Source organism: Sceloporus occidentalis, unplaced genomic scaffold (genome assembly GCF_023333645.1).
Source record: "Sceloporus occidentalis isolate IW3139 unplaced genomic scaffold, rSceOcc1.0.p SCAF_6, whole genome shotgun sequence".
Classification (NCBI taxonomy): domain Eukaryota; kingdom Metazoa; phylum Chordata; class Lepidosauria; order Squamata; family Phrynosomatidae; genus Sceloporus; species Sceloporus occidentalis.
In genome coordinates this window covers 42608860-42636185 of record NW_028316986.1, presented here as the reverse complement: position 1 = coordinate 42636185, position 27326 = coordinate 42608860, and the positions used below count along the sequence as shown (strand labels likewise).

General features: G+C 40.2%; 1 protein-coding gene across 3 annotated transcripts in view; it reads left to right on the top strand.

The window, feature by feature from the left end:
* Positions 1-27326, top strand: part of LOC149310668 (mechanosensitive cation channel TMEM63A-like) — a 63680-nt gene that overhangs the window by 22588 nt on the left and 13766 nt on the right. For all 3 annotated transcript variants that reach the window (XM_089529426.1, XM_089529425.1, XM_089529427.1), the window contains 13 exons: positions 1918-1969; positions 9185-9293; positions 10057-10127; positions 10806-10886; positions 12761-12884; positions 18665-18798; positions 19903-20040; positions 20857-21010; positions 21840-21946; positions 23376-23462; positions 24679-24738; positions 25519-25681; positions 26198-26303. In XM_089529426.1, the coding sequence (XP_089385552.1) occupies positions 1918-1969; positions 9185-9293; positions 10057-10127; positions 10806-10886; positions 12761-12884; positions 18665-18798; positions 19903-20040; positions 20857-21010; positions 21840-21946; positions 23376-23462; positions 24679-24738; positions 25519-25681; positions 26198-26303 (1386 nt within the window). The remainder of the gene's footprint in view (positions 1-1917; positions 1970-9184; positions 9294-10056; positions 10128-10805; positions 10887-12760; positions 12885-18664; positions 18799-19902; positions 20041-20856; positions 21011-21839; positions 21947-23375; positions 23463-24678; positions 24739-25518; positions 25682-26197; positions 26304-27326) is intronic.

Here is a 27326-nt window from a genome sequence, read left to right as displayed (position 1 = left end):
TTTGGAAGATGGAATCTCCAACAGATTCTTCCCGGTTGTTCTGAGTGTGCGGGGCGGATTGTATGGGGAGATGCGGTCCCTCAAGTAACTCGGGCCCAAGCCATGTAGGGCTTTATCGGTAATAACCAACTCCTTGTATTGCGCTTGGAAGCGAATGGGCAGCCAGTGAAGTTTTTTCAGAATAGGTGTTATGTGGTCAACCCTGGATGAGCCGGTGACCAGTCTGGCTGCCATGTTTTGTACTAACTGAAGCTTCCGGGCTTGGTACAAGGGTAGTCCCATGTAGAGCGCATTACAGAAATCTAAGCGAGAGGTTACCAGAGCATGTACCACAGTTCCAAGGTCCCTTTGGCCCAGGTATTCATTCATGACCATGGGATCACTTCCAGTATTTCTCTAAGTTTACTAAAATCAGCTTTCCTAAAGTCTAGAATGCGTGTCTAATTCTTTGAACAGATTAGCAGATCTGAAATTAAAGTGTTTAATTGGCAATGTGATCATGCATATTATCTGTACTTTAATATACAGTACCATTTTCAGTTCCAGTGAATATATTCTCAAAACATATGTCTCTCTTTTCATGCATTGCTTGAGCTGATGGAGGTTATAGGTAAGACAGTAAAATTAAAAGGCAGTTTTGTTGTCAGTTGTTTTCTAAAGGAATCTCAAAGCTTTCTCTTTAGATTTTTGCTTTCAGTCACTGAGATGACAATGTTGTAAAAGTTGTGAAGTTTGTAGGTTATTATTGTAAATGTAATACTCATACCAGCCAGTGTGGTATAGTGATTTGAACACTAGTCTAAGATTCTGGGAGACCAGGGTTTGAATCAGCCATGAAAACCCACTGGTGACATTGAGGCTCCTTTGAATAACTCTTACAAAGAAAACTCTAGGATGGAGTAGCTATAAATCAGAGTCAACTTGAAAAGGGAGGGGGTATGGGAGGAATGTAGCAGCATCTTTAAAACTGTTTTTTTTTTATTGTTGCATGGGATGTAATAGGATCCAGAAGAATGCAAATCATGACCCTTGTCCATATCACCTGTGAAAGATGATATGGATCTTTCAGATCTTTACTTTGTTACCAAAAGTCAGTTTTGCTGGTTTCAAAATCTTCTCTGAGAAGATTCCTTTTGTTATAGTAGACAGGATGCTTGTGTTAATTTATGTAGTGCATCATAAAGCAATTCCATCCCACTCCCACAACTGTATAAATATAATTTATACCTAATATTTATTATCACTCTGTACACACTGCATTTGTACTGAAAGAACTGGACAAGATGATAAAGTGTCAAGACATAACTCCAAACACTAAAGAGAGGATAGTCCAAACCATTGTATTCCCCATCATCATGTATGAAGTTGAGAGCTGAACAGTAATAAAAAGAAAATATATTCATTTTGGATGTAGTGCTGGAGAAAAGTACTGGGAATACCATAGATGACCAAAAAGAAAAAGAAATGGGTTCTAAAATGGGTTAAACCTGAACACTCTGTGGAAGCCAAGATGACTAAATTGAGGCTGTCATACTTTGACTGTATCATGAGGAAAAACAAATAATTAGAAAAGACAATGCTGCTAGGAAAGATGGAAGGCAGTAGAAAGAGAGGAAGATCACATGCTAGATGTTTAGACTTGATCCAGGAGTACACGGGTCTGGGCCTGTAGGACCTGAGCAGAGAGGTTGAGACCAGGGGGTTTGGAGATGTCTCATCCATAGGGTCGCCATAGTTGAAGTTGACTTGAGGGCAGTTAACGACAAACTGCATCCAAATAAGTGAGTTTATTTCCACAAAAGCTCATGCAAAATAACATACATGAATATTAATTATTTATTTTTGTGGAAGTATTTTGTTATTTGCAAATGAATGAATTAATAGTGCATGCACATAATATGTGTTTCATCTTCTCAGATAAAGACCCTTACAGTTTTGGAAGAACTACTATAGCAAACCTGGAAACTGGGTAAGTAATCATCAGGGTATTACACTATGTTATTGGGTACATAGAATTTCTCATATGAGTTTTCCTTAAATTTACCATTTGAAGATATCTTTCATTGTTATAGGTTAGAATACAGTATGATGGTTAGGCATGCAGAAACAAGTTGTGGTAGCAGTACAGCATTTTTATACACGTAGACATACTCATTGATTTGGAATAGATTCAAGTTAAATTATTTGTTCTTTTTTGTGGTCTCTGTGAATCACACAAATAGGTCTTCCTGTGCTTGCGCAGAAATATTTGGAACCTTCTGGAATCGCTAGGCAGATTTTTGGCGGTAACTCTGACCACCTCTTATCAAACCCCTAGCATTCCCGCTCATTTACCTCAGTTCCTTTTCATCCGCCACACTAGCAGCACCAAAGGAACTTTGTTCTCAGAATTGCTTTCAGTTTCCCTCCAGAACCTAGCGGATTTTTGACTTTGGACTGTTTTGATCATTCTCTTGCATAATACTATTAGATTTGGTGAAGATTTTATGGTTTTGACTCGGAACTATTTGACGACAATATTGTGGTGTTGACTTCAAGAGGTGCAGTGAGTGTGGGACTAAATTCCCAGACTGGGATGGTCTTTCCTGATGGCTTCGTTGGCTGGGCAGAGAGCACAATGTCCACTGCAAAGCCTTTATTCTTCAGGCAATGAAAAATTGGGAGCCTGGGTTGAGGGTGTTCCTGTACAAACGTGCCCTGAAACCCTCTGTGCCCCCATCTGCCACGGTGTTAGCTCCTCTGAGTTCTACCTCTGTGGGTAAATCTTCTCGTTTGACCAAGGAATAACATCGTGAGGCCACCAGATGGACCAAGTCCAAGGAATCTTCTTGGCATTGTGTCAATACCGATTCGACTTCAAAGCACCATGTCAAACCCGACAAGGAGCACTCATAATCGAAAAAGAAGAAACGCTCAGTACTGAGTCTAGATGTCAAGGTTCTACTGGATAAGGGTGCTGCAGCTCCCTCTGGAGCTGGGGTGACATCTTGTTGACTCCAGGACAATCCTTCCTGACTTAGATTGTTTCGACCCACTGTGCTGGGGTGTCAAAAAAGAGGAAAAAGAAGCAATCCAAACATTCTTCTGAGGAAGGCCCTCAGTCTGAGTCTAGTAAGGCCTTTGCATCTGCTGCTCCACATGAGCCCAAACACCATGAACCTGCCTCAGTTTCGAAGCTGTTTTCTCTTGAGACCTCTCTCCAAGTGGTGGAAGTGCTTCCAAATTTCTGCTTCCAAAGATGAGAATGTGGAATCTCCAATTCGTGTGGCCTCTCATCTTCAGGCCTCTCTGCTTCCTTGAGAGGTGATCTCTCAGGTTGTGTCTTCACTCCCCACGCCTGAGAGAATTCCATCTCCACCTCGCAGGGTGTTGGATTGATTATCTCATTCAACGTCTTCTCAATCTCTTTCACCTCAATATCATGAAAGGTCTCCTTGGCGTTCTGAACCCGATGTACACTCTCGATACTGAGCAGTTTCTAGTTGCTTATAAAATAGAGCCTCATTCTTGTTATGCCCCAGGATACATCCCAGTTCGGGTTTGTGAGCTCATAGAGTTCATATTACATTGAGTGATGGCTGCTATTTGCTTCCTGCCACAGATGGCTTTGAGGTGCCTTATCACCATTACATCTGTGACCTTCCTTGTGGGTTATATGGTCAGATCAGTTGCCCTACAATCGGTACTGACTGCATGAACTGAATGGTCTCATTCACCTATGAGGTGGTTCACCGTGAGACTGTGTCATGGTCAGCCAGGCTGAGGACTCGGAGGATGAGTTAGTTCCCCAGGTGCAAGTCAAACCTGAGTCTGAGCCAGGCCCCAGCTCTGCCCTGCCAGCTTCAACAGAGTCGGCTGAGTCAGGCCCTAGCTTGGATTTGCCATCTCCAGCAGAGTGTGTGCCTCAGCAGTCCAGCCTCCCCCCAGCAGAGATTCCAGGCCTGGGAGACATAGAGGAGCAGGATGAGCAGGTACCTACCTTCAGCCAAAGAAGGACAGAAAGGGTGTGCCTCAGGCGATCCCGGAGGTTAAATCAGAAATGCTCAGTAATCACTAAGCAGGTTTGATTAAGTACTGGGCTACTATAAACAGCTATGAGACATCAAGTTTCTCTGTCAGAGCCTATCTGCATTCCCTGGCAAAAGCTTCTCTCTCTGACTCCCTCGGACTTTGTTGCCGGACCGTACTTTCTAGACCTTGGATTGACCTAGAACTCTTGACCTTGGACTGGACTCGCTGACCTGCTCTCTGGAACTCTTGACCCTGGACTGGCTTTGCTGATCTGCTCTCTGGAACCCTGGACTCTGGACTGGCTTCTGGTTTTGCTCTATTGGACATTGGACTGGTACTGTGCTCTTAGAATTGCTTCCTTGCTGATGCTAAGCTTTGCACTTGTTTGCATTTGCCTGTCTGAGTCTTATCAGTTTCCCCATTGGCAGCTTTCCTGGACAGACTGATCCCTTGGATCCAATCTATGAGCGGATTCAGTCTAAAGTACTGACACCAGCATCAATCCCGCTCCTGCCTTCATTGTCAAGGATTGTCAAATGCTCCTGGACGACACCGTCCATTATGCCTCCGATCTCTCATAAGATCAAGAACCTTTACCAGCTCATACCTTTGGATTTGCTTTTTGAACACACTAATCACAACCCTGTGATTGTGGAGGCTCACAATTCCTCCAGCCCAACTGACAAAAGAAGGTCAAAAATCGGACAGCATAACCAAGAAATTTTATTCTGCTGCTACCTTGAGCCTGCATGTGGCCAACTATTCTTCATGTTTGGGAGCATACCAGTAGAATCTTTGGGAGAGAGTGTTTACCCCTTTTTTGACAAATTTCCTGGTGAGGAGAAAAGGTTAGCCCATGCTTTACAATCGGAGGATCACTCTCTGGGAGCACAGCAGATCAGTTTGACGGATCATGCAGCTGATTATGCTTTGAAAGTGTTGGCAGGTTTGGTGGCTCTGAGGTGTCATGCCTGGTTGCATGCTTATGAGCTCTGCACGCAGGCCCGAGCTTTAATTGAAGACATGACATTCAGTCATTTTGGCTTCTTTAATAAAGGGAAGGATGAGAAACTGGACTTTTAAATACAAAATGAAGACGACAGCTAAGTAACATGGCATGTCATTGTCTTCCTGTTTCACCCCAAGATGTTGGTATGAGTGGCAATGTTCCTCTTACAGCCTGGGTTGATCTTTTAATTCCCCCCCCCCCCCCCCCACCTTGCATCAAGAAGCAAAGATACGAGTCACAGTCATATTCCTCTTCGGTAAAGCATCAGTTGGGACAGGCTTGATTTCAGCAGTCTTTCAAGAGAAAGGATGCTGACCTGGTCAAGGAACACCTTTGACTAATCTACCCCATGCACTAGCAATCCTGTATTGCTCTTTGGAGACAGACTATCCCATTATGCCAACTCATGGGCCTTAAGAACTACCAATTCATGGGTGTTCAACATCATCTTCTGAGGCTATGCCCTTGAATTAGAAGATGTTTCCCTGACTGGAACTTTGCGTCTTACAGACACCTTTAGACACCTTATTTGACGAAGTGCACACACTTTTGATGAAGGGCGCTATTGATCCCATTCTAGTCTCTCAGGGCTGACATTGCTTTTTCTCCCAATAGTTCATCATATCGAAAAGGGATGGAGGCTTCCGACCCATTTGGGACTTGCATCACCTGAATTCCTACATCTCGTACAGGCAATCTTGTATGGTGACTCTCATGTTGATCCTCCCACTTTTACAAAAGGGGGACTGGTTTGCCACCCTAGACCTCAAGGACACCTATTTCCACATAGGAACCTGGGATTACCACAAGCAGTTCTTGCCCTTTGCTGTGGGCTGGCCACTCTTGCAATTTCGAGTTCTGCTATGGCTCCCAGAGTCTTCACAAAGTGCATGGCTGTGGTGGCTGCCTTTCTTCATCAAAAGAGTATCACTCTCCTCCCCTATTTGGATGATTGGCTGTTCATGTCTCCTTCTAGGGAAGCTCTGGTTTGAGATATTGATGACACCCTGTCTCTCCTGGACCCTCTCAGGCTGATTGTCAACACAGCCAAATCCAACCTGTCTCCATCCCAAGAAGTCAGGTTCATTGGAGCCATGCTGGATTGGCAACAGGGGAGCTTGTTCTGAGGGACTCACTGTACAAGGAAAGTGGTCCACTCTGGAGTCGACTCTTCAAAGCAATGCTCTTGAGTTTCTGGCTGTGGAAAAGGAACTGGGAGTCTTCAAAACCCTCCTTCGAAATGGAAAGGTTCCACTGCTTGCGGACAACAGGAACATCATGTACAAGGAGGGACAAGGTCTCAGACATTGCTTGAACTGACTATTCAAATCTGAGATTGGTGCATCACCTGAATTCCTCCATTGTGTACAGGCGGTCTTGTATTATTACTCTTATATTACTCTCCCACCTTTACGAAAGGGGGACTGGTTTGCCACCCTGGCGAAGAGAATGACCTTGTAGATAAGCTCAGTTGGTTATTGGATTCATCCCACGAATGGATGCTCTATTCTGATGTGGTTCGGATGTTGTTTTGTTGGCGTGGTTCTCCACAGATCGACCTCTTCATGAGCCACCTCAACTTGTCCATGATTATGTTCCAGGAGCTGGATTTGGGGCTCTTGAGGCTGTGCCTTCCGAGTGGACGGGAAAGCTTGTGTACGCTTCTCCACCATCCTTCCTCATCACCAAGGTTACAACAAAGATGAGGCTTGATTGGACAGATGCCATCCTCATTGTTCCATGATGGCCAAGGCAGCTGTGGTTTGCTCCTCTCCTCTACCTAGCACGCAAGGAGTATCATCAGTTGCTGCTCTGACCAGATCTCCTCACTCTGCACATGAGTCAGGTTCAACATCCAGACCTCGAAACTTTGCATCTGGTTGCATGGAGAATTTGACCTTGAATTCATTGCCTGAATCTGTACATGATGTCATGCAGGCTGCACAGGAGCCCTCGATTCAGAAATCTTACCATCTGAAATGGACTAAGTTTTGGGCATTCTTGGGTAACAAGTACTGTATGTATTTCCCTGTAGGGTTGAAGTACCACATGTTCTGGCTCTTCCCATGTCATTGGCGGATGGAGTTCTCTTCCCTTCTTCTTTGAAGTGCTATCTTGCTTGTTCTCGATACCAGTTTGAGAATCATACATTGTTCTTCAGACACCCGTTGGTTAAGAAGTTCCCCAAAGGGTTCAGCAATTTCCATCCCACCACTTTGGTACTGATGCTGGCATGGAGTCTCAAATTGGTTCTCTCCTACCTGTCCAAGAAACTATTCGAACATTTGGCTACAACTGATCTCTGGTTACTTACCTGGAAGACAGCTTTCCTTGTTGCCATCATCTCTGCCAGATGAGCTGGAGAACTTTGTGCTCTTCATGTGCACCAGCCCTACCTTCAGTTCCACAGGGACAAAGTTGTTCTTCGACTCAATATCACCTTTGGTGTCGGCTTTCCACATCAGTCAGGACATTGTACTGCCTACGTTTGTGCTGAACCTGACCTCCCATACCAAGCATGTTCTGCACTCTCTCGATGTCAGGAGGCCACTGGCTCTCTATGTGGACAAAACCTCAAATTCACATTGAAATGAGAAACTGTTAGTGTGTTACTTGGATTCGAGGTTGGGACTACCTGTCACTGTTCAGCAGTTGTTTCAGCAATACATCTTGCTTACAAACTCTCAGGGAAGACTCTCTCGATGTCAGGAGGCCACTGGCTCTCTATGTGGACAAAACCTCAAATTCACATTGAAATGAGAAACTGTTAGTGTGTTACTTGGATTCGAGGTTGGGACTACCTGTCACTGTTCAGCAGTTGTTTCAGCAATACATCTTGCTTACAAACTCTCAGGGAAGACTCCCCCGCTTGAATTGGAGTGCATTCCACCAGGGCGGTAACAGCCTCCACTGCATTTCTGACAGGAGTGCCTTTGGAGGATATTTGCAAACTGTCTGGTCCCAGCCTTTGACTTTCATTTGTCATTATAAGCTGGAGTCCAGGTCATGCAATGATGCAGGTTTTGGGAGGGCAGTGCTGAGACCTGGTTTTCAGTGAGTGTCTTTGCCTTTCAAGTTCAGGTCCTTCTCCTGTTTAATAAAGCATGTTATTTGGTTTACTGACATGTTGTGTGGTGTCATGACACTCCCTCCTCCTGTGACTACTGCTTGCTAGTCTTACCCATTTGTGTGATTCACAGAGACCATGAAGAAGAAGGTTTCCACCTAGTTGTTGATGTTACCAGCAGATAATTTTTGTGGAAAGAAAATAGCTGAATTGACTGGCAGCTAGATATTCTTGTTCAGGGACCTCTGAATGAATTTTAGTTTTAACTAGATGCATAAGCATTTATTTTACTAGGTATCAATGGATCTAAAAGGCACAATATCTAATTCTGTTGTAATATGAAAAGGAATATTGTTTTACAAAGAAGTCTAAGCTTAGGTAAACCAGGAAACATAACCTGGCATTCTTGAAAGCATTGTTCAAAATGAATATTATTGGGAGTCTGTGGTTTAAGAAAAAGCAAATTCCATGTGCCCAGAATTGTGACCATGTTAATTATGGCATAGTTTCTTGATTCTGCCTCTCTCAGTATCTACAGATACTGATCAGTAATTTTGCTAAAAATACAGACATTGAGTTAGCTCCATTTTAGTATATATGCAACGAGGCATAGCAAAGAGGCATAGCAGATCCTGACTTTTCTCCTCCATTTAGCTCTCATATATTTCCTTCAAAACTTGGGGGCACTGCTGAATGGCATGAGTTGAGTAACTGAGGGGTAAAATGTCAATTTCCAAATCCTAGACAGAGGCACAAGCTGAGACACAAACAATATGTGAGACTTGCTGAGTTTGCTTTATAATTCTGTTTAAGGTTGGCAAATAATAATAATAATGATAATAATAATAATTTGTTTTATTTATATACCGCTATTCCAAAGATCATAGCGGTGAACAGCTACCTTTAGATTCTTAAAATATGTTTAATATAGTTACACAAAAAGTTGTAAAAAAAGGTAAAACAGCCAGCATTATGCATATTTTCCTGTCTTGTTGTCTATTTAACAATCATATATTGAATAGTAATGTTGGTAAATGTTATGGGCTAGTCATGTCACTTCTAGAATTCTGAATCTTCTGACTTTTAATGTCCCATAGTAACAATCTTCTCTGGCTGCACACAATTTTTGCTGTTATTTACCTGATCTTGACAGTTGTCTTTATGAGACATCATGCTAGATCCATCAAGTACAAAGAAGAAAGTATTGTAAGTGTCTATATATTTTTTTTAATGTTTATTATATGAAATTGTGCCAAAACCAGAATAGGAGAGAATATTTGTGAAAAGCCAACCTCTTTGCAAACAGTGCATCTACACCTGTGTTTTGTTGATCTGGGAGTTGAAAAGCAAAGTAGTATGAAAAATAGGATACCATTAGTAGTCTGTTAGTAGTCTGTTTAGAGTGAGGGAAGGAAATATTGCCTTTATGAATATTTAGTGCTGTGGTGTCCATCTCTGTGGTGTCTGGAAGCAAATTAAAATTGAGGGCAATATTTCCAGACCCAATTGTGGTTTGTTAGGTCATGGGATGTCATCCAGTTACTTGTGCGATAACTGAATGGCTGTGATCCATTTGCCCACAGAAAAAAGCCATCTTTTAAAAAGCAAAGGCTGTTGAATTGGTAGATAACCTCCTTTGTTTTGAATTAGTATTACAGTGGCCAGCTAAGGAAACACATTATCTAATCAAGGCTGAATTTGACCATCACAACAATAGCTTGGGTTTTGTCTGCTGCTATCTTATTTTTTAAAAAATATGATCATATATATGTTAAATGTTCCATTTTTAACCTTTTAGTCATTTCATATACTTAGAGACATGAAATGTTTATGTAATCTTTAGACTGTCTGCCTGACCGAAGACCTAAATAGAAACATACACATGCGCATGCACACACATATATAATTCTGTCTGGCTTCTATGGTTCAATATTTCTGAGAATCTTTTGTTGTTGTTGTTGTTGTGTAGGTGAAACGCACATTGTTCATAACTGGCCTTCCCAAAAATGCCCAGATATCATGTATTGAAGACCACTTTCTGTAAGTTTTTAAAAAATGACTAAACTTCTTTCCTAATGAAAAAGTTTTGCAATTTACATTCCTTTAAATATATATGTAACTCTTTAAGGGCATTCAAAAAGATATATTGTAATTATACTTGCAGAAAATTTTTTCTTTAAAAATGTTTTCCAAATTTGTGCATCTGTTTCATCCTGTTTTACTCTCAAAGTAGAAGCTGAATTGGGTGTTTGTCCCACCTGTTATGTTTAAGATCGCAGTGAAGGGATAAGCCGTTAGGTTCCTCTTTTCAGAACAGATCTAGTCCTGGTGACCCATGGACTTAAGAAGAACTGTAATAACGACTGGATTTTGGGGGCCAAGCAGGGGGAGCTTTGCAGAAATTGATTGAAAACTTGGCGTAGAATATCTATGTAGTCTGTTGTACAAGTAGAGACAGATTTGTGTTACCTGTAGTGCTGTGACTTGTGCTGTAGTGATTTGTCTAATAGTCTTGTACTCAAGCAGCAATATTGCTTAGGCAATTTTAAACATGTTTTGTTTTTTTCAGATTTAGTTTTTTATATTATTTTTGATATTAGTGATGGAGTGAATCCTCTCAGTTCAGTGTTGGAGTGGGCTCTGATAAATAATTTGAAGAAACTCCAAGGATCTTTGTCTTCTTGTAGTCTGTAATCTGCCTACTTTGCTCTTTCGCAGTGCAGCATATCCAACCTGCCATGTCCAAGATGTTCAATTCTGTTACGATGTATCCCTCCTCACCTATCTGTACAGAGAGAGGTATTTGTATGAATAATATCTTGATGAAGTCACACTAACTTAGTTGAGAAATATGTTGGCTATGAAAAGATCCCTGTGTTGGACATGATTATAAATAATATGTTGATTTTGCCATCTTTGTCAACACTAACATGATTTCTGACCTATAGAGTCACACATGACATGCTAGTATGTTTTATGTTCAGCAAAGTAATTTTAATCAACCACAATGAACATATTTTGTGGGAGGAGATCATGTCCACAGCTGGCAGAATAGAGTTCCATGTAATTTTTGGGTGTTAAGTGGAAATTGTGTTACCTTAGTTCCTGTGGTGCTATGATTTTCATAGTAGACTGAATACATTAGATGCATTTTTTGTAGTAGAATTACCTTAGTCATTGAATAGCTGTATACCATATAACTTTCAGTGGACAAGAACCATCAATTTGGTTCTTGGATCCTGATTGCTAGTTAATCTGTTTGTGATAAAATCTACACTGGGTTTTGTAAGACACTAGTTCAAACCTCTTGTCAGTTAAGAAGCTCACTGATTTACCTCGGCCTAGTTATTTCACCCTAACCCTTTGTTTGTTTTTGTTTGGAATATTTATGCCTTATTTGGAAGCTAAGCAGGGTCAGCCCTAGTTAGTATGTGGATGGGAAACTGCCAAGAAATATCAGGTGCTGTAGGCTATGTTTCAGAGGAAGAAACCGGCAAAACCACCTCTGAGTATTCTTTGCCAAAAAAAATTGTATGAAATTCATGGGGTCACCAGAGGTTGACAGGCAACTAGAAGGCACCTACACACACACACTCTACTATCATGAAGCAACTTACAATGCATTTTAAAATGGAACAAAACAGATGTGTTACTTGGGGAGATAAACATTTATATAGATTTCCCTCCCCGATCTTAGATGTTCTCCCCGTCCTTGGAGATTCTGGTTCTGAATCTTTGGACCATGACAAGAATGAAATGACTGCAGTAGCATCCAAATGTTTATCTCTTGTAGAGGGAGGCTTCTTCACCTGGGTAACTACTGCCTCTTTTAGTTTTATCTGCTGCTGGTAGACATACTACTCCTTGGATACTTCAAATGTTGCTATTGCCACTTTTAGTGGAATGTAATGAGGGTGCAATGAGATGATCCTACACATGTAAACAATAAATAATAAATAAATAAACCTTATTCTTATACCCCACCTTTCTGCTGCAGCAATCAAGACAGCTTACATGACTAGAATATGTTGGAATAACACATACTTTCAATAAATAAATTTACCTCCCCCGGCTTTGAAACAGGATTAAATACAATACAATTTTAAAATTAAACCTGTTCAGATGACAGCAATTTTCTAGAAGAGGCAGTGGTTACATAAAGTAGGGAGAGTAGAGAAATTAGATTGAACTATTCTGGGAAGGTCTGCCAGAAGAGATCTGTCTTGACAGCTTTTTTGAAGCTGTCTAGGCTGGTCATTTGACGGATCTCCTCCGGCAAGGCATTCCATAGTCTGGGAGCGGCAGCAGAGAACATCCTCTGGGAGGTTGCCGTTAGTACCTCCTTAAGCTCCTTGGGTAGGGGTGGGGCAGAATAAAGTGAACCTATCATATAATTTTAATACAATAAAATAAAAACACTTATTTGTCCAACGCATTGAAAGTATGCTTCTATAAGATTTCTTTTCTAATTAGTTTTGACTGTGGTTTGCTGATCTGCAAAGCTTAAAAATGACACTTCTGTAGATTTATTAGATAATTCAACCTGTAATATTTGGCTTGAAAACATTACATATTACACCTCTATTTTGGCTAATCTGTTACTCGTGCTTGGAAAAAATAGCTAAGGATAATGATTGTGATGCTGTTTCATAAAAATCTCTCTTGGTACCCAGAAAAAAGGCAGAGAAAAGTGTGGATTATTATACAGAAATGTTTGAGAAGTTTGGTCAACGAATTTCCATAAACACAAGACTATGTGGCCAATTCTGCTGTTGCGACCTCAGAGGTTGTGAAAAGGTAAGAGGCTGTTGAATTGCTTGGCTAAAACTTTAGAACATTGCAGCTATACATCAGTTAACATAGTAGAAGTATTCCTGGGTATTACTATGTCAGAGAAAATTTGCAACCAGTGGCAGAAATACAGTCCATCCTTGCCTTACGCGGGGGATCCGTTCCGGATCCCGCCGCGTAAGGCGAATTCCGCCTGTGCTCGAGCCCCATTGGAAACAATGGGGCTCGTGCGCGGTGGCACAGTGGCGCGGGAGTGCGTGGGGTGCAACAGGCGCGCGCGCCCATTCAATTGCATAGGACGCACCGCCACTTCCGCCCCGCGTGCGCCCCGCAGCTTGAGCGCATATGCTCAAGGCCGCGTATGGCGCGCCCGCATATGGCGCAGGCGCGCTGTAACATGAAACTAATAGAGATATATTCCTACATCACAGAAGAGCAGTTCAATGTGTTTCAACAAGCTTTTTATCCGAAACTAATAATATGCACATGTGAAATGAACCATGAAATGAACCAACCAGATCATAAGTAAACAAATTTGTTTTTGAAGCTTCTCGCGAACATGATGGTTTCTTCCAAAATTCACTTTTTCTCTTTCACCAGAATCCACTTTTCTTAGGATTTCCATTTTGGTTTGGAAAGCATACAGAACTATGGTTTATTTTTTCTCCCTTTTTTTAAAAAAAATGCTAGAAGCAGCTATTGAAGCAGGATGTTTTATTTCCCACTTTTTTCTCTGTTTTGCTGTTTGTGCATGGTCAGTAAGGGATTCTGGAGGCTGCTTCTGTTTACCTTGCCTGTTGTAGGTAGGCACATAGCTAGAGTAGGATCAGCTAAAGCAGATCCCTTTCTTTCCCAGCTTAAACTTTATATTTTAGCAGTTGTTTAAAATACTTATAGAATAGAAATTTTGCAAAGAAGAACAAGACTGCTTTCTTTGGGCCTCCTCTCAAAATTGAGGATTTAATGAACATAGAAGAGATTATCTAACGATAACTACAATTGTAGCTCAACTGTGATCAAATTGAAAAAGGTTGTTTAAACAAAATTTTAATACTTCCGTATTGGAATGGCATTTTTAAAAATATATATTTTTATTGATTAAAAAACCACATACAAATCATCTACAATGTACAAACACTTGTGGTAGGTCTAGGGTTTGATTTTTTAACTGTATTGTTAAACCGGATTCTTCGTGATTGGGTGGGCTAGAAATAAATCTATTATTATTATTATTATTATTATTATTATTATTATTATTATACATTCATATATACAAGAAAAACAAAACAAATAACATTTTTGGCTTATTCCACTTTGCATGGGGCACGGCAGCACACATGCATGTGAACTGGTATTCAGTCAGTAATTCTTTATGTACAATGTTACAATACATCTTAATTAGCATGCTCTGAAGTATTTAATTTATGGTAACTATTCTTGGTTAAGAGATTCCTTGATTTTAAATTCAGTTGTCTGTATGTATGCAAGATAATGATTGTGAACTAAGGCCTCTGTTTAAAGACTCTAAGGAGAGAGACTCCACTAGACGCCGAGGGAGTTTATTCCACTGTCGAACAGCCTTTACTGTCAGGAAGTTCCTCCTAATGTTGAGGTGGAATCTCTTTTGCTGTAGCTTGCATCCATTGTTCCAGGTCCTAGTCTCTGGCGCTTGCTCCCTCCTCAATATGACATCCCTTCAAATATTTAAACAGTGCTATCATATCACCTAATGTTGAGGTGGAATCTCTTCTCCTGTAGTTTGAATTGTGGTGCCCAGAACTGGACACAATATTCCCGGTGGGGCCTGATGAGAGCAGAATAGAGTGGCAGTATTACTTCCCTTGATCTAGACACTATACTTTTATTGATGCAGCCTAAAATTGCATTGGCCTTTTTAGCTGCCACATCACACTGTTGACTCATGTTCAATTTGTGGTCTACTTGGACTCCCAGACCCCTTTCACATGTAGTTTCATTAAGCCAGGTGTCTCCCATCCTATATCTGTGCATTTCAGGTGGTGCAGCCATGTGGCCACTTGGGACAATGGGACTTAAGTATCTGCGGATTTTGTATCTGCGGAGGAGGGTCCAGAACGGATCCCTCATGGATAGCAAGGTCTCATTCTACAGGAAAAAGGAGGGTAAAAAAAGAAAAATATCTATTCTAAGTAAGCCTCTAATCCCTTTAAAACTAAATTTATGACACCATACCATAATTTATGGTACCATTCCAGGCATTTGGTAATTTAATGTTATTGTTAATATCAATTAGGGTGAATTGGGTCCCTCATAAGTTAGTAGTTAAATGTAATTTTTTAAGGTGCAAAGGAAATAAGGCACTGAACCTCAGGGCAATTGATAGCTGAGGAAGAAATGAAATATGTAAATGAAAAAAACTTTTTAAAACTACCCATATAGAAAGTATCCTCAGAAATCAGGAGGGCAGATATGACAGGAAAGTACAAAAAGATTCAGAAAATCTAATTTTATTAGCTGATTAGGCTTATCACTGCTTTGTATAAAGTACAGTTGGCTCCCCATATTCACTGTTTTTCCTTTCATGGATCTGATGATCCACAGATTTAATTAATATGGTCTTTTTACAAATCTCTAGGAGCTCTAGTGCAATTCTGTGGTCAACTTCTTCCAGACATCACACTGGAGTACATAAAAAGTTTTCTCTCAGGTTTTTTTTAATTACATTCTTGATTTTTATTTATATTTATTCATAGTCATGTTTTTTTTTCCCAATTTCACAGTGCAGGGCTGTGCCCCTAACCCCTGCAAATGTGAGAGGATAATTATGTAAAGTATAGTGGTCTGGTCATTCTGGTGCACGAGCAATAAAGTATATACAAAAGTTTACCAGTGGTTATATTCAGATAGCCTGAGATTAGCCATTCTGTTCAATTATGCTTTCATAAACATATACCAAAAACTGTATACTTCCTTCATATTTTATCATAACAGTATTTTTCTACAAGGAAGGAAGAAATACAACTTTAACATTTAAACTTATAAACTTTGGGCTGCTGCTGTGGGAGGAGCTAGAAGCCTAATTCTACAGAAGGCTGGAAGAGGAATTCTAGTTCATTTCTCCAAGGAGGAAAGGCTGGTCTTCTTTGTCCTTGTGCTTGGTGAGATCTAAACTTTGGGCTGCTGCTGTTGGAGGAGCTAGAGGCCTAATTCTACGGAAGGTTGGGAGAGGCATGCGCCTAATGGTGTGCAAATTTTTAATTTTTCTTATATAGTCAAGGGTCCAAGGGTATTAAAAGAATTGGCAAATGTAATATCGAAGCCATTGGCAATAATCTTTGAGAACTCCTGGAGAACAGGAGAAGTGCCAGCAGACTGGAGGAGGGCAAACGTTGTCCCCATCTTCAAAAAGGGGAAGAAAGAGGATCCCAACAATTATCGTCCATTTAGTCTGACATCAATACCAGGAAAGATTCTAGAGCAGATCATTAAATGGAGAGTCTGTGAACATTTAGAAGGCAACTCCATAATCACAAAAAGTCAACACGGGTTTCGGAGAAACAAGTCATGCCAGACAAATCTAATCTCTTTCTTTGATAAAATTACCAGCTTGTTAGATGAAGGGAATGCTGTGGATATAGTATATCTTGATTTTAGTAAGGTCTTTGACAAAGTTCCCCATGACATTCTTGAAAACAAGCTTGTAAAATGTGGGCTAGACAAGCAACATGGAATTTTAATTGGTTGACTGGCCGAACCCAAAGGGTGCTCAACAATGGCTCTTTTTCATCCTAGAGAGAAGTGACCAGTGGGGTCCCACAGGGCTCTGTCCTGGGCCCAGTGCTATTCAACATCTTTATCAATGACTTGGAGGACAAAATTGGGGGCATACTTATCAAATTTGCAGATGACACCAAATTAGGGGGAATCGCTAATACTCCAGAGGACAGGACCAAAATTCAAAATGACCTGAATAGACTAGAAAGCTGGGCCAAAACTAACAAAATGAAATTTAACACTGAGAAATGTAAGATACTGCACTTAGGGCGGAAAAATGAAATGCACAGATATAGGATGGGTGACACCTGGCTGAATGAAACTACGTGTGAAAGGGATCTGGCAGTCCAAGTAGACCACAAGTTGAACATGAGTCAACAGTGTGACGTGGCAGCTAACAAGGCCAATGCGATTTTAGGCTGCATCAATAGAAGTATAGTGTCTACATCAAGGGAAGTAATAGTGCCACTCTATTCTGCTCTGGTCAGGCCCCACCTAGAATATTGTGTCCAGTTCTGGGCACCATAATTCAAAAAGGATGTGGAGAAACTGGAGCATGTCCAAAGGAGAGCGACTAAAATGGTGAAGGGTCTAGAAGCCATGACTTATGAGGAACGACTAAGGGAGCTGGGGATGTTCCGCCTGGAGAAGAGAAGGTTAAGAGGTGATATGATAGTCTTATTTAAATATTTGAAGGGATGTCATATTCAGGAGGGAGCAAGCTTGTTTTCTGCTGCTCCAGAGAACAGGACCCGGAACAATGGATGCAAACTACAGGAGAAGAGATTCCACCTCAACATTAGGAACTTCCTGACAGTAAAGGCTGTTCGACAGTGAAACACACTCCCTCGGAGAGTAGTGGAGTCTCCTTCCTTAGAGGTCTTTAAACAGAGGCTGGATGGCCATCTGTCGGGGATGCTTTGATTGAGATTTTCTGCATGGCAGGGGGTTGGACTGGATGGCCCTTGCAGTCTCTTCCAACTCTATGATTCTACCATTAGGGACAGCCCCTGTTGTTCCCAGTGGTGGCATATGCACGCAGCTGCCCTGCCATTAGGGACAACAGGACTTCAGGTAAACACCCATTGTCCCCAAACAATTGGGGATTAACTGAAGTCCCCCACCTCCTGGGCATCTTCTGTGTAGGCAGGGGCACGGAGACAACCCCTCTCATCCTCCTCTCCACTGAGGATCCTGCTGGTCTGGCCTCATACCTTCCCTCTGTCCTTTGGTGTTTGCAACCCATGAGGAGCCCCCAACCTGCCTCCCGGGGTGCTAGCAGGTGGAGGGCAGGTGGAGGGTACCACAGGAATGGGGCACCTACTGCCAGCCTCCATGGCCCCCATGGTCAGCGGGACTGCCAAAGCTGTTCCTAATGACAGCATGTACACGCAGTTGTGCTGCCATTTGGAACAACTGGGCTATCCCCAATAGTGACGCAGCCATGTGTACATACCGCCATTGGGGACAACCAGGGGCTTGTTATCAGTGGATGGCAAGTCTGAAGATAAGGAGGGCCCACTGTATATTCTTGTATGTACAAAAGCAAAACTATTGCAGTGGAGTGCAAGCATCTGTTGTACTTCTTTCCCTGGAAATAGAGAAGATTAGCACTTTACCAACTTGGTTTAATCTTGATTATAGAAATTAATGCTATCATAACTTGCAACATTGATTGTCTTCTTTGAACTGTTGTTTTTTTAAAAGCTATATTAGGTTATACTCTCTCTCTCTCTCTTTCTCTGTGTTTCTATTTTGTTGTCTGCTAATATTATGAGAGTCAATGTACTCCCAATAGTTTTTCTGCTTAAGCTACATTGTTGGCATTTTGATACCAGTAAAATCTATTTTTCTTATTAAACTAGAGTCATTTCAAATTGATCATATTTCCAGATAAGATCTGGAATAGTTCTGTCAAGTTCTAATAACAGATTGTTTGATACTGTCAAAAAAGAATGGTGGGGAATGTTTAAACGACTACAGTATATACACAGCTCAACACTGATTTGTAATAGCAGTCTGATGTCCAACAGGAAGATGCTATAGACTACTACAAAAGTGTTAGCGATAAATATTTGGAAGAATATTTGAAAGAGAAGGAGAACATCTATAATAAGCCATTGGGGGTGGCTTTTATAACATTCCTGGAGAAATCCATGGCAACACAGTAAGTGCTTGTTCTTTAATTCAATATCACAGCCAACACTGAATGATTTTACATAGAACACAAATCCATCATTATTTACATGCTGGAGCAATTCATGATTTCCTCTTGTATGGGCAGCATAATGTAACTTGTAATTCAAATATAACTTGTTCTTTGTTTACACAATTTTACTCTAAAAAGCAAATTTGACTGCTAAATCATATTGAAGGATATATAGATTGCTTTGATCAGATCTGACTACTCTTCCTTATAATTCCTATAACATCCAAACAATGATACCTTTATGGGGAAAACCAAAATGCACAATTTACATGTTGCAAGCTTTTGAAGTCACACTGGCTTCTTCATCAGGCAAACAGGAGGAAAAAAATGAAGACGTTAGTCATAGGCCTGCATTTTCTGTTTCTAGTCTTAGTTCAGATGGTAGGAAAGGCTATTTACAGGCTGGAATCTTCCCCTTTTGGCATGTGGTCACAGGTAGATTTTCAAAGTCAAGAAAATGTAGTGTCCATTTGTAATTCAAGGAAGATGTTTCCTTGGAATCCAGCATGTGTCCTTCCTTTGTGAAGACACAGGCTCCTATGTAGGTAGAGAATAATGAATTAGGTATGTTTGTAGGTAGAGAACACTGAAGACCTCTTGAGAAATTCAGTGTTCTCTACCTACATAGGAGCTTGTGGTTTCACAAAGGAAGAAGACATAGAATCATAGAAACATGCTGGATTCCAACATCTTCCTTGAATTGCAAATGGATACTAAATTTCCTTGACTTTGAAAATCTGCCTGTGACTGCATGTCCAAAGGGGGAGGTGCCAGCCTGCAGATAGTCCTCCCTACCATCTGAACTAAGACTAGAAAAGGAAAATGCAGGCCTGTGACTAACATCTTCATTTTTTTCTCCTGTTGTCTGATGAAGAAGCCAGTATGACTTTGAAAGCTTATAACATGTAATTGTGCATTTTGGATGGCCAATAAAGACATTGTTGTTTGGCTGTTATAGGATTTGCTATATGGCCAACACGACTACCCCTAGATCTTCGTGATAATTGTGATAACTGAGTACTTCCAAACATTAAGAGTTAAATTTATTTTATTTTGCTGCAGCGTTATTAAAGATTTCAATGCCTGTAAATGTCAAGGCTATAAGTGTAAAGGAGAGCCTCAGCCATCAGCCCATAGCAAAGAACTCTGCATCTCAAGATGGAATGTTTCATATGCTACCAATCCAGAGGATATTTGTTGGTAATTTTTTCTGATGTTTTTCCTTATATCATGCCTGAAAGGAATTAAAGTATGAAGTTGCATTTGTTGTGCTTCCAGAACATAATTTTCTATTGACTGTTGTATACACAGTTGTGTGTATGTATGTGTGTGCTTTTATACAGGAGCCAGTAGAAAGTGATGAGTATGTGTGTTTGGGACTAAAAAGTATGTCATAGGCTGGTGGAGAGAGATTTCATTTAATTCCATAACTTGAAATCTGTGGGCAGTTCTGTTAATGAAGTCTTAAACCACTCCCATCAGTGTCTCCACTGAAAATATAAATTACTTTGAAGCAATTTATAAAGTACTGTGACATTTTTTAAGGGAACCTGTGGCCCTGATTCACACAATGCTTGTGTCTTGCATCCAAAGCAGAGGCTTGTTTAAAGAGCAACAGTTGAACTGATGGATATTTTACCCATAAGCACATGAGATTTAATTCAGCTCAGCCAAATAGGAGGGAAGCAGGATAGTACAAATCTGTTTTTATTAGAGAATTGTGATTTTCCTCTTCTTTTAAGGGAGTTACCTAGATGCTTGTAAATTTGCACTTGTAAATTCCTTTTTCTCTCCCTTGGTAAATTGTTCCTCCCCTGAAGAGTCTAATGCCCCAAGCAGGATTCTTCAATAAATGTTAGCTTGCTGACTTTTCTCAGTCAAGGTTCTGTGTTTCCTAGGTTGCTGATGGGAGGGGAGAGAAGAGTGATAGACCTGTTAAAGAAAACATATCATCTAGTAATATCAATATTGTCATATATAAATATTTATAGAGCAATGTCTATTCTTGGCTGGCAGGAATAATCTCTCAGTTCAAGGCATAAAGTGGTGGTTTTGGTGGTTCTGCATCAATTTGCTCCTTTTTGTTGCGCTCTTTTTCCTGACAACGCCTTCCATCATTATCACAACAATGGACAAGTTCAATGTAACCAAGCCTATTCATTATCTTAATGTGAGTAGTCCATTGTATCTCAGTTACATAATCTGTTCTCTATTCCTCAATGAGAAATTATTACCATATAAACTAAAACTGGATAACAACTATAGTCTTGTTCTTGCCTTTAATTTTTGTTGTAGTTGTGTACAAAGCTAGAAAGTTATAAATGGGTTGAAAATTGTGTAGGTTTAATAAATATACCCATTAGGCCAGGTTTAGGCAACTTGACATTGTCAAAGTACATTCAGCCCTTCTTATACATGGATTTTTTATACATGGATTCAAGCATCCACGGTTTTAAAATGTTAAAAAAAGTATAAATTTCAAATATCAAACCTTGATTTTCCATTTTTTATAAGGGACACCATTTTGCTATGTCATTATATTTAATGGGACTTGAGCATACATGGATTTTGTTATATGCAGGGGATCTTGGAACCAAACCCTAGCATATAACAAGGGTCCACTGTATTTTTTTATGGCCAGTTATCAGCAGCTTTACCCAGTACAGCTGGATGAAAATTATTGGTACTGTAGGTCCATATGTCTTGAGGGCACCTAGTTGTAAGTTGTCTACCCTTGCTTTAGAGGATCTTTCCCAATAATTGTAGTTATTATTCAGAAATCCTTGCTTTATCCTAATCTGTGGCCTTGTAAATGAAAGCTTGGGTGTCTTGGCAAATTCTGGACAATATTTCAGCATTCTTTCCACAACTCAGACTATAATTCTTGAGCTATTTAAAAACAACAACAAATATAACAGAAATACTTTCAGCTTTGTTACATTCAACTTAGCTACACAAAACTAGACTACATTTCTCTCTTTTCCCCCCTCTTTCCCCAGAACCCTGTTATTAGCCAGTTCTTCCCAACAGTCCTTCTGTGGTCCTTTTCAGCTTTACTACCAAATATCGTGTATTACTCAACACTATTTGAATCACATTGGAAAAAGTAAGGTTTTTGTTGTTGTTCATTTTTTACTGCTTAAAATTTTCAAAATTCTTTTGAAGGAAGAGAGAATACCAAGAGAAATTTGATAGAAGGTAGAAGTGGAGGGGACAAATTCTTTCGAGACATTACCTTGTAAATGAACAAAATTTTCTTTTAAATTGTAAGGTTGTGGCTTCTTCCTAGGCAGTCCAGTTAATAAAGTGTAATATGTGATATTGTTTTGTTTGATATACTGTATATACTCATGTATAAGTCTAAAAATTTTAGTCAAAAAATTGACCCAAAAAAAACCTAGGCTGACTTATCCATGGGGCAATGTAAGTACTGTATTTTAACTCCTCTATATATATTAAAAAACACATTCCCTGGTGAAAGGTGGGAGTACAATCTGTCCTGGAAGCACTGACCACCCTCTACTCTCTCATCCATCCAGCCTTTAGGGTACACACAAACAGTTATGATCTATGCTGGAATTTTGTAAGTTGTTCGCCATTGTGATCCTTTGCACCATCCTTTTGATCCTTTAATAATAATAATAATAATAAATTTTATTTTTACCCCGCCTTTCCATAGTTATGATCAAGGCGGCTTACAAAATTTAAAACATTACAATACAAGATAAAAATTCAATATAAAAGTTAAAAGCATTACTACAAGGAACAGGAACAGGAAATCAATAAAATACTCATGTGAAGGGCAAAGGGAAAGAGAGATTAATTTACAATGGTCTGGGGTTGAAAGGGAAAAAAATAAGGGGCAGGAAAATAAACAATTTAACTAAGGTGGGAAGGCCAACCGAAATAGATACGTTTTCAGATTTTTCTTGAAAATATCTAGTGAGGCGGCGGAGCGAAGCTCTACAGGGAGCTTGTTCCAAAGTGAAGGGGCAGCGATGGCAAAAGCCCTCTGTGAGGTCCGTGCAAAGTTTGACCTAGGGACCTCCAACAAATTTGTCCCGGATGTTCTGAGTGTGTGGGGCAGATTATATGGGGAGAGACAGTCCTCCAAGTACCCTGGGCCCAAGCCATTTTACTTTGTTACTTGCCCCTAAGTTTTATCTTCGACTTATCCACGAGTCATATCAAAATCCACAATTTTGGCCCTAAAACCTGCCCTTGACTTATACATTAGGTCGACTTATAGTCAAGTATATATGGTAGATTCCAGTTCGATTTTGTGTTTGTCTTATGGAAGCATGTAGAGAAGTGCTGTATGTTTTCAGGTGGACTTGCTGTAACTATTCTCTCGAATGGTATTATCCGTGTTGGTAGCTTGGTGGAATTTTTAATGTTGACTAGGTAATTGACATGAAGTCACTTCCTTGTTTTTAGCGTTTTGAATGTAGTTTTTCCCAAAATGTTAGGTGGAAAGATAGAAGACTAAAAACCATGTTTTGACAATAATAACCTTCCTTTTTTTTAAAAAATAGATCTAGTGAAAATAGAATAATGATGCATAAAGTGTTCACGTTTTTGATCTTCATGGTGTTAATTCTGCCTTCACTTGGTTTGACAAGGTAAAGAGTACTTAGAACCCTACTGTTCTAGCTATGATCAAATAGAGATTTTAATACACAAAGTGCTTTGTAGAAATATTCAGCCCTTCTGACTTTTCAACATTTTGTTTTCTTACAACCTGAAACTGAAATGGATTTAATTGGCATTGTTTCCACTTGATGTACACAAGGTACTCAGCACTGTGAAGGTTCAATATGTTTTCATTGTGGCACAAAACTTAAGCTTACAAAAACTAACTGGTACTTGGTGTTGACATCCTTGGTGTTTCTATCAGGTGTTGACTTAGAGTGAATACGTACACAACTAAGAAGTGCTATCTTTTTATTCACTTATGGAAAAATCAAAGGAGGATGAACACTTCTGCAAGGCACTATATGGCTGTATCTATATATACAGATATGCTGCCATGAGTCAAGGTTGACTCGAGGGCAGTTCACAATAGAAGTGTTAAAAACTCTGATATACTGTAATACTTGTTGTGCCAAACAGATTGCTTGCTTTTATCCTTTCTGTAATGAGAAGATTTTTTTTTAAATTACTTGTGTTCAGTGAAACTTAAAGCCAAGCCAGACATGACACAACAGGTCTGATCATAATTTAGTTTTTCTTTATAACTTTTAAGGCAATAAGAGTGAGGATTTTAATCCAAACATCCTTTCTCCCATCACGTTTTCCAAGTCCAAATACTCCCCCCCCCCGTCACTGCTACTGCTAATATCAGTTGGAGAAAGGAACATAGGCCAGTGAGGCAACTTCAAAGAATGACTGAGGAAATCTTACCAATGGTTGAAAGAGGTAAACCTTGTTTATCCAAGCATCACTATTCCAGTAAACACTGAGCCATCCATAGCTGCTTTTGAATTAGGTTATGTTTTCTTTTTAACAACAGGTTTGGGGCTTGAAACCTGTTGTTAGTCTGACTAAAATAAATCCATTCAATTAATTGTTGAATGGTGAGTCAGTTCCTGGACAGATCCCATTGATCTGAGTCAGTCTGCTCTAGTTGGAACTAACAATAGTTAATTCCTCTCTCAGATCTTCTGTGAAATGTCCATTTTGATTATGAAACAAACAAAATTCTCTCTGTCTTGAAGATTTAATATTGAAAACTGAAAATCAGATTATTAAATTATTTTGGATATGTTTATGGTTGTTTTGTTCTCTTGCTTTATGTTGTTGAGTATTGGGAAGACTAATAAATAATATTTCTTCTAGTCTGGATTTCTTCTTTCGTTGGGTGTTTGACAAAGCAACTGAATCTAGAATTAGATTAGAGTAAGTATCTTAAAGTCACCTTTTAACCTTTTGTTCTCTGACCCAGGATATGTAAGTTTGTTGTATGCGATCTTACAAATAAATAATTTGCTTACCCTTGGCAAGTATAGTTTTAAACTCTAAAAACTTGAGAAATATGATTACATTGTGTTGTAATTTAAGTTTAGCTGTATGTTGAAGTGGATGTCTATAGTTATAGATGAAATTAGAGGGACAGTCTGAAAATGGATCTTGTAGGACATGTACTTAGTGCAGCATCTACAGCATCCTCAACAGATGCCTATCCAAACTCTGCTTAAATACCTCCACTAAAGGAAAGTCTATTATCTTCCAAGTCAGTTTGTTCTGCTGCTGAACAGTTCATGCTGTTGGGAAGTTTCATCTATGTTTTCTTTTTAATATATCATAATGAAAATTCTTGGATTCTAGTTCTGCCTTTTAAAGCAAGATAAAACAGGTCATGTTCATTTTATTCATGACAGCAATTGAGATATTTGAAAACTGCTATTTTATTTCTCCTTAATTTTTTCATCTAAAGGCTAAACAGACCTAGTTCTCCATCATCTTATTGTCTCATTCATGTTTATACACATTATTAACAGAGATATCATAAGAGCTCCTTACTAAAACATGTATTTCAAAAGATTTGTGCAATGTGTAGGACAGAGGAAGCGTGCACTTAAGAAGCAGAGAAGAATGTTCACCATTTGGGAAGAATTGAGCAGAAGGTCTGGAGTTTGTTGCCTACCTTCTTCTTTACTCTTTTTAAACTTACTGCAGGTGTGTCTTTCTCCCTGACCAAGGAGCTTTTTTTGTGAACTATGTGATTGCATCATCTTTTATTGGCAATGGGATGGAACTAGTACGTTTGCCAGGCCTCATGTTATATACCATTCGTATGTTTCTGGCCAAATCTGCTGCAGAGAGAAAAAATGTCAAACAGGTATAACAGCTTTCTATCACATAAGGACATTTTATGTTATGTTATCCTTACACCTCAGTATTTTAAATCCCCTTTCATTTTTGGCTGGTGGCCTTCGAATGTAGCACTGTTAGCCTGTTTTAGCTGAAACAATTTTCAGTAGGCATCACATCAAAGACTGCAACTTCACTTGTATATGAGGAAGCATACTGAATCTTCTCACCCAATCACTTCAAAATTTGAGACTGCTAAATTACATATTTACTCTTTTCATTTAATTCCATAGCATGATTCTGTGCTGTCAGTTAAACAAATCAAGAAATTGGCCTTCCTTTATTTTAATTTCTGGGTCTGTGCAAATATGTATGTTACACAGCTTGAATGTGACCTGTGCTGGTAAATGTCTCCAAAGCCCAGTGTTTTGAATGGGCCAGGGATCATTTTAAAAACAACAGGAGATATCATTGTATTAGAGAGAATAAATGACACAGTTTAGTCCTTGGCAGTGCTTAATATGAATATTTTATTTCCTTGTAGCAACAAGCATTTCAATTTGAGTTTGGAGTAATGTACGCTTGGACATTGTGTGTTTTTACAGTCATCATGGCTTACAGCATCACTTGCCCCATTATTGTCCCATTTGGTAAGTTGGTCAGTGAGCTGGGATTGCAGTGAGACAAGCAGAGGCTACTGGTGGAAAAGCTTAAGAATAGTATTGATATCTTTATGCATTCTTTCATTCATTCATTAAATTCATATCTTGCCTTTCTTCTTCGTGGTCTCTACGAATCATACAAATGGGTTTTACTGCGCCTGCGCAGTGCTATTACCTGTAACAGTATTTCTTCGAGTGGTCATCTGCAAATACATACAAATGGGTTTTACTGCGCCTGCGCAGTGCTATTCGGAAACTTCTAGAATCACTGGGCAAAGTACAACTTTGCAACATATAGAAACTTTTTGGCGGTAACTCCGCCCACCCGTTATAAGGCCCGTGCCTTCCCGCTCTTTCCCCAGTTCCTTTTTTCCCGCCGCGTTAGCTGCTTCAGGGAACTTCGCTTGTATTGCTCAGCTTGAATCACTGGTAATTTTGACTCGGACCGTTTTGACTTCGTTTTTTCTGGACCCCCCCGTAAGACTGTGACCTCGGTTTCCTCGACTTCGTCTCTGCTTAACGTTTTTGGCTTCGGCTTTGCTTCGTTGGACGCTTGGTTCCACGATGCCGGCTCCGTTTAAGAAGTGCAACGTCTGTGGCGGCAAGCTACCTATCCAGGACCCGCACTCTTCTTGCCTCCTGTGTTTGGGAAAGGACCATGATGTAAAGTCCTGCCCCCTTTGTAAATCCATGACGTTGCAGGCTCGTAAGAACCGTGAGTCCCGCTTAACGTCAGCTCTGCTCCAGGGGGTCGTGAAGTCCCGGGATGACTCTTCCCGCCCGTCTTCTGCCCCGGGGACCTCAGGTTTGCCTTCATCGGCTCGCGGCAGCCCATCCAGCGTTGCTTCAGCTCCTGTGGTTGCGCCAGCCCGTGGTTCCTCGGAGCCCAGTGCTGCCTCTGATGTGGCCCGTGATCCACCAAGATCCAGTGCCACCACCGACAATGCCTCAAAGCACCCCCACAAACAGAGCGGGTCTGAGGGCCTTCCGGCCAGGTCCGTTTCTCTGCCA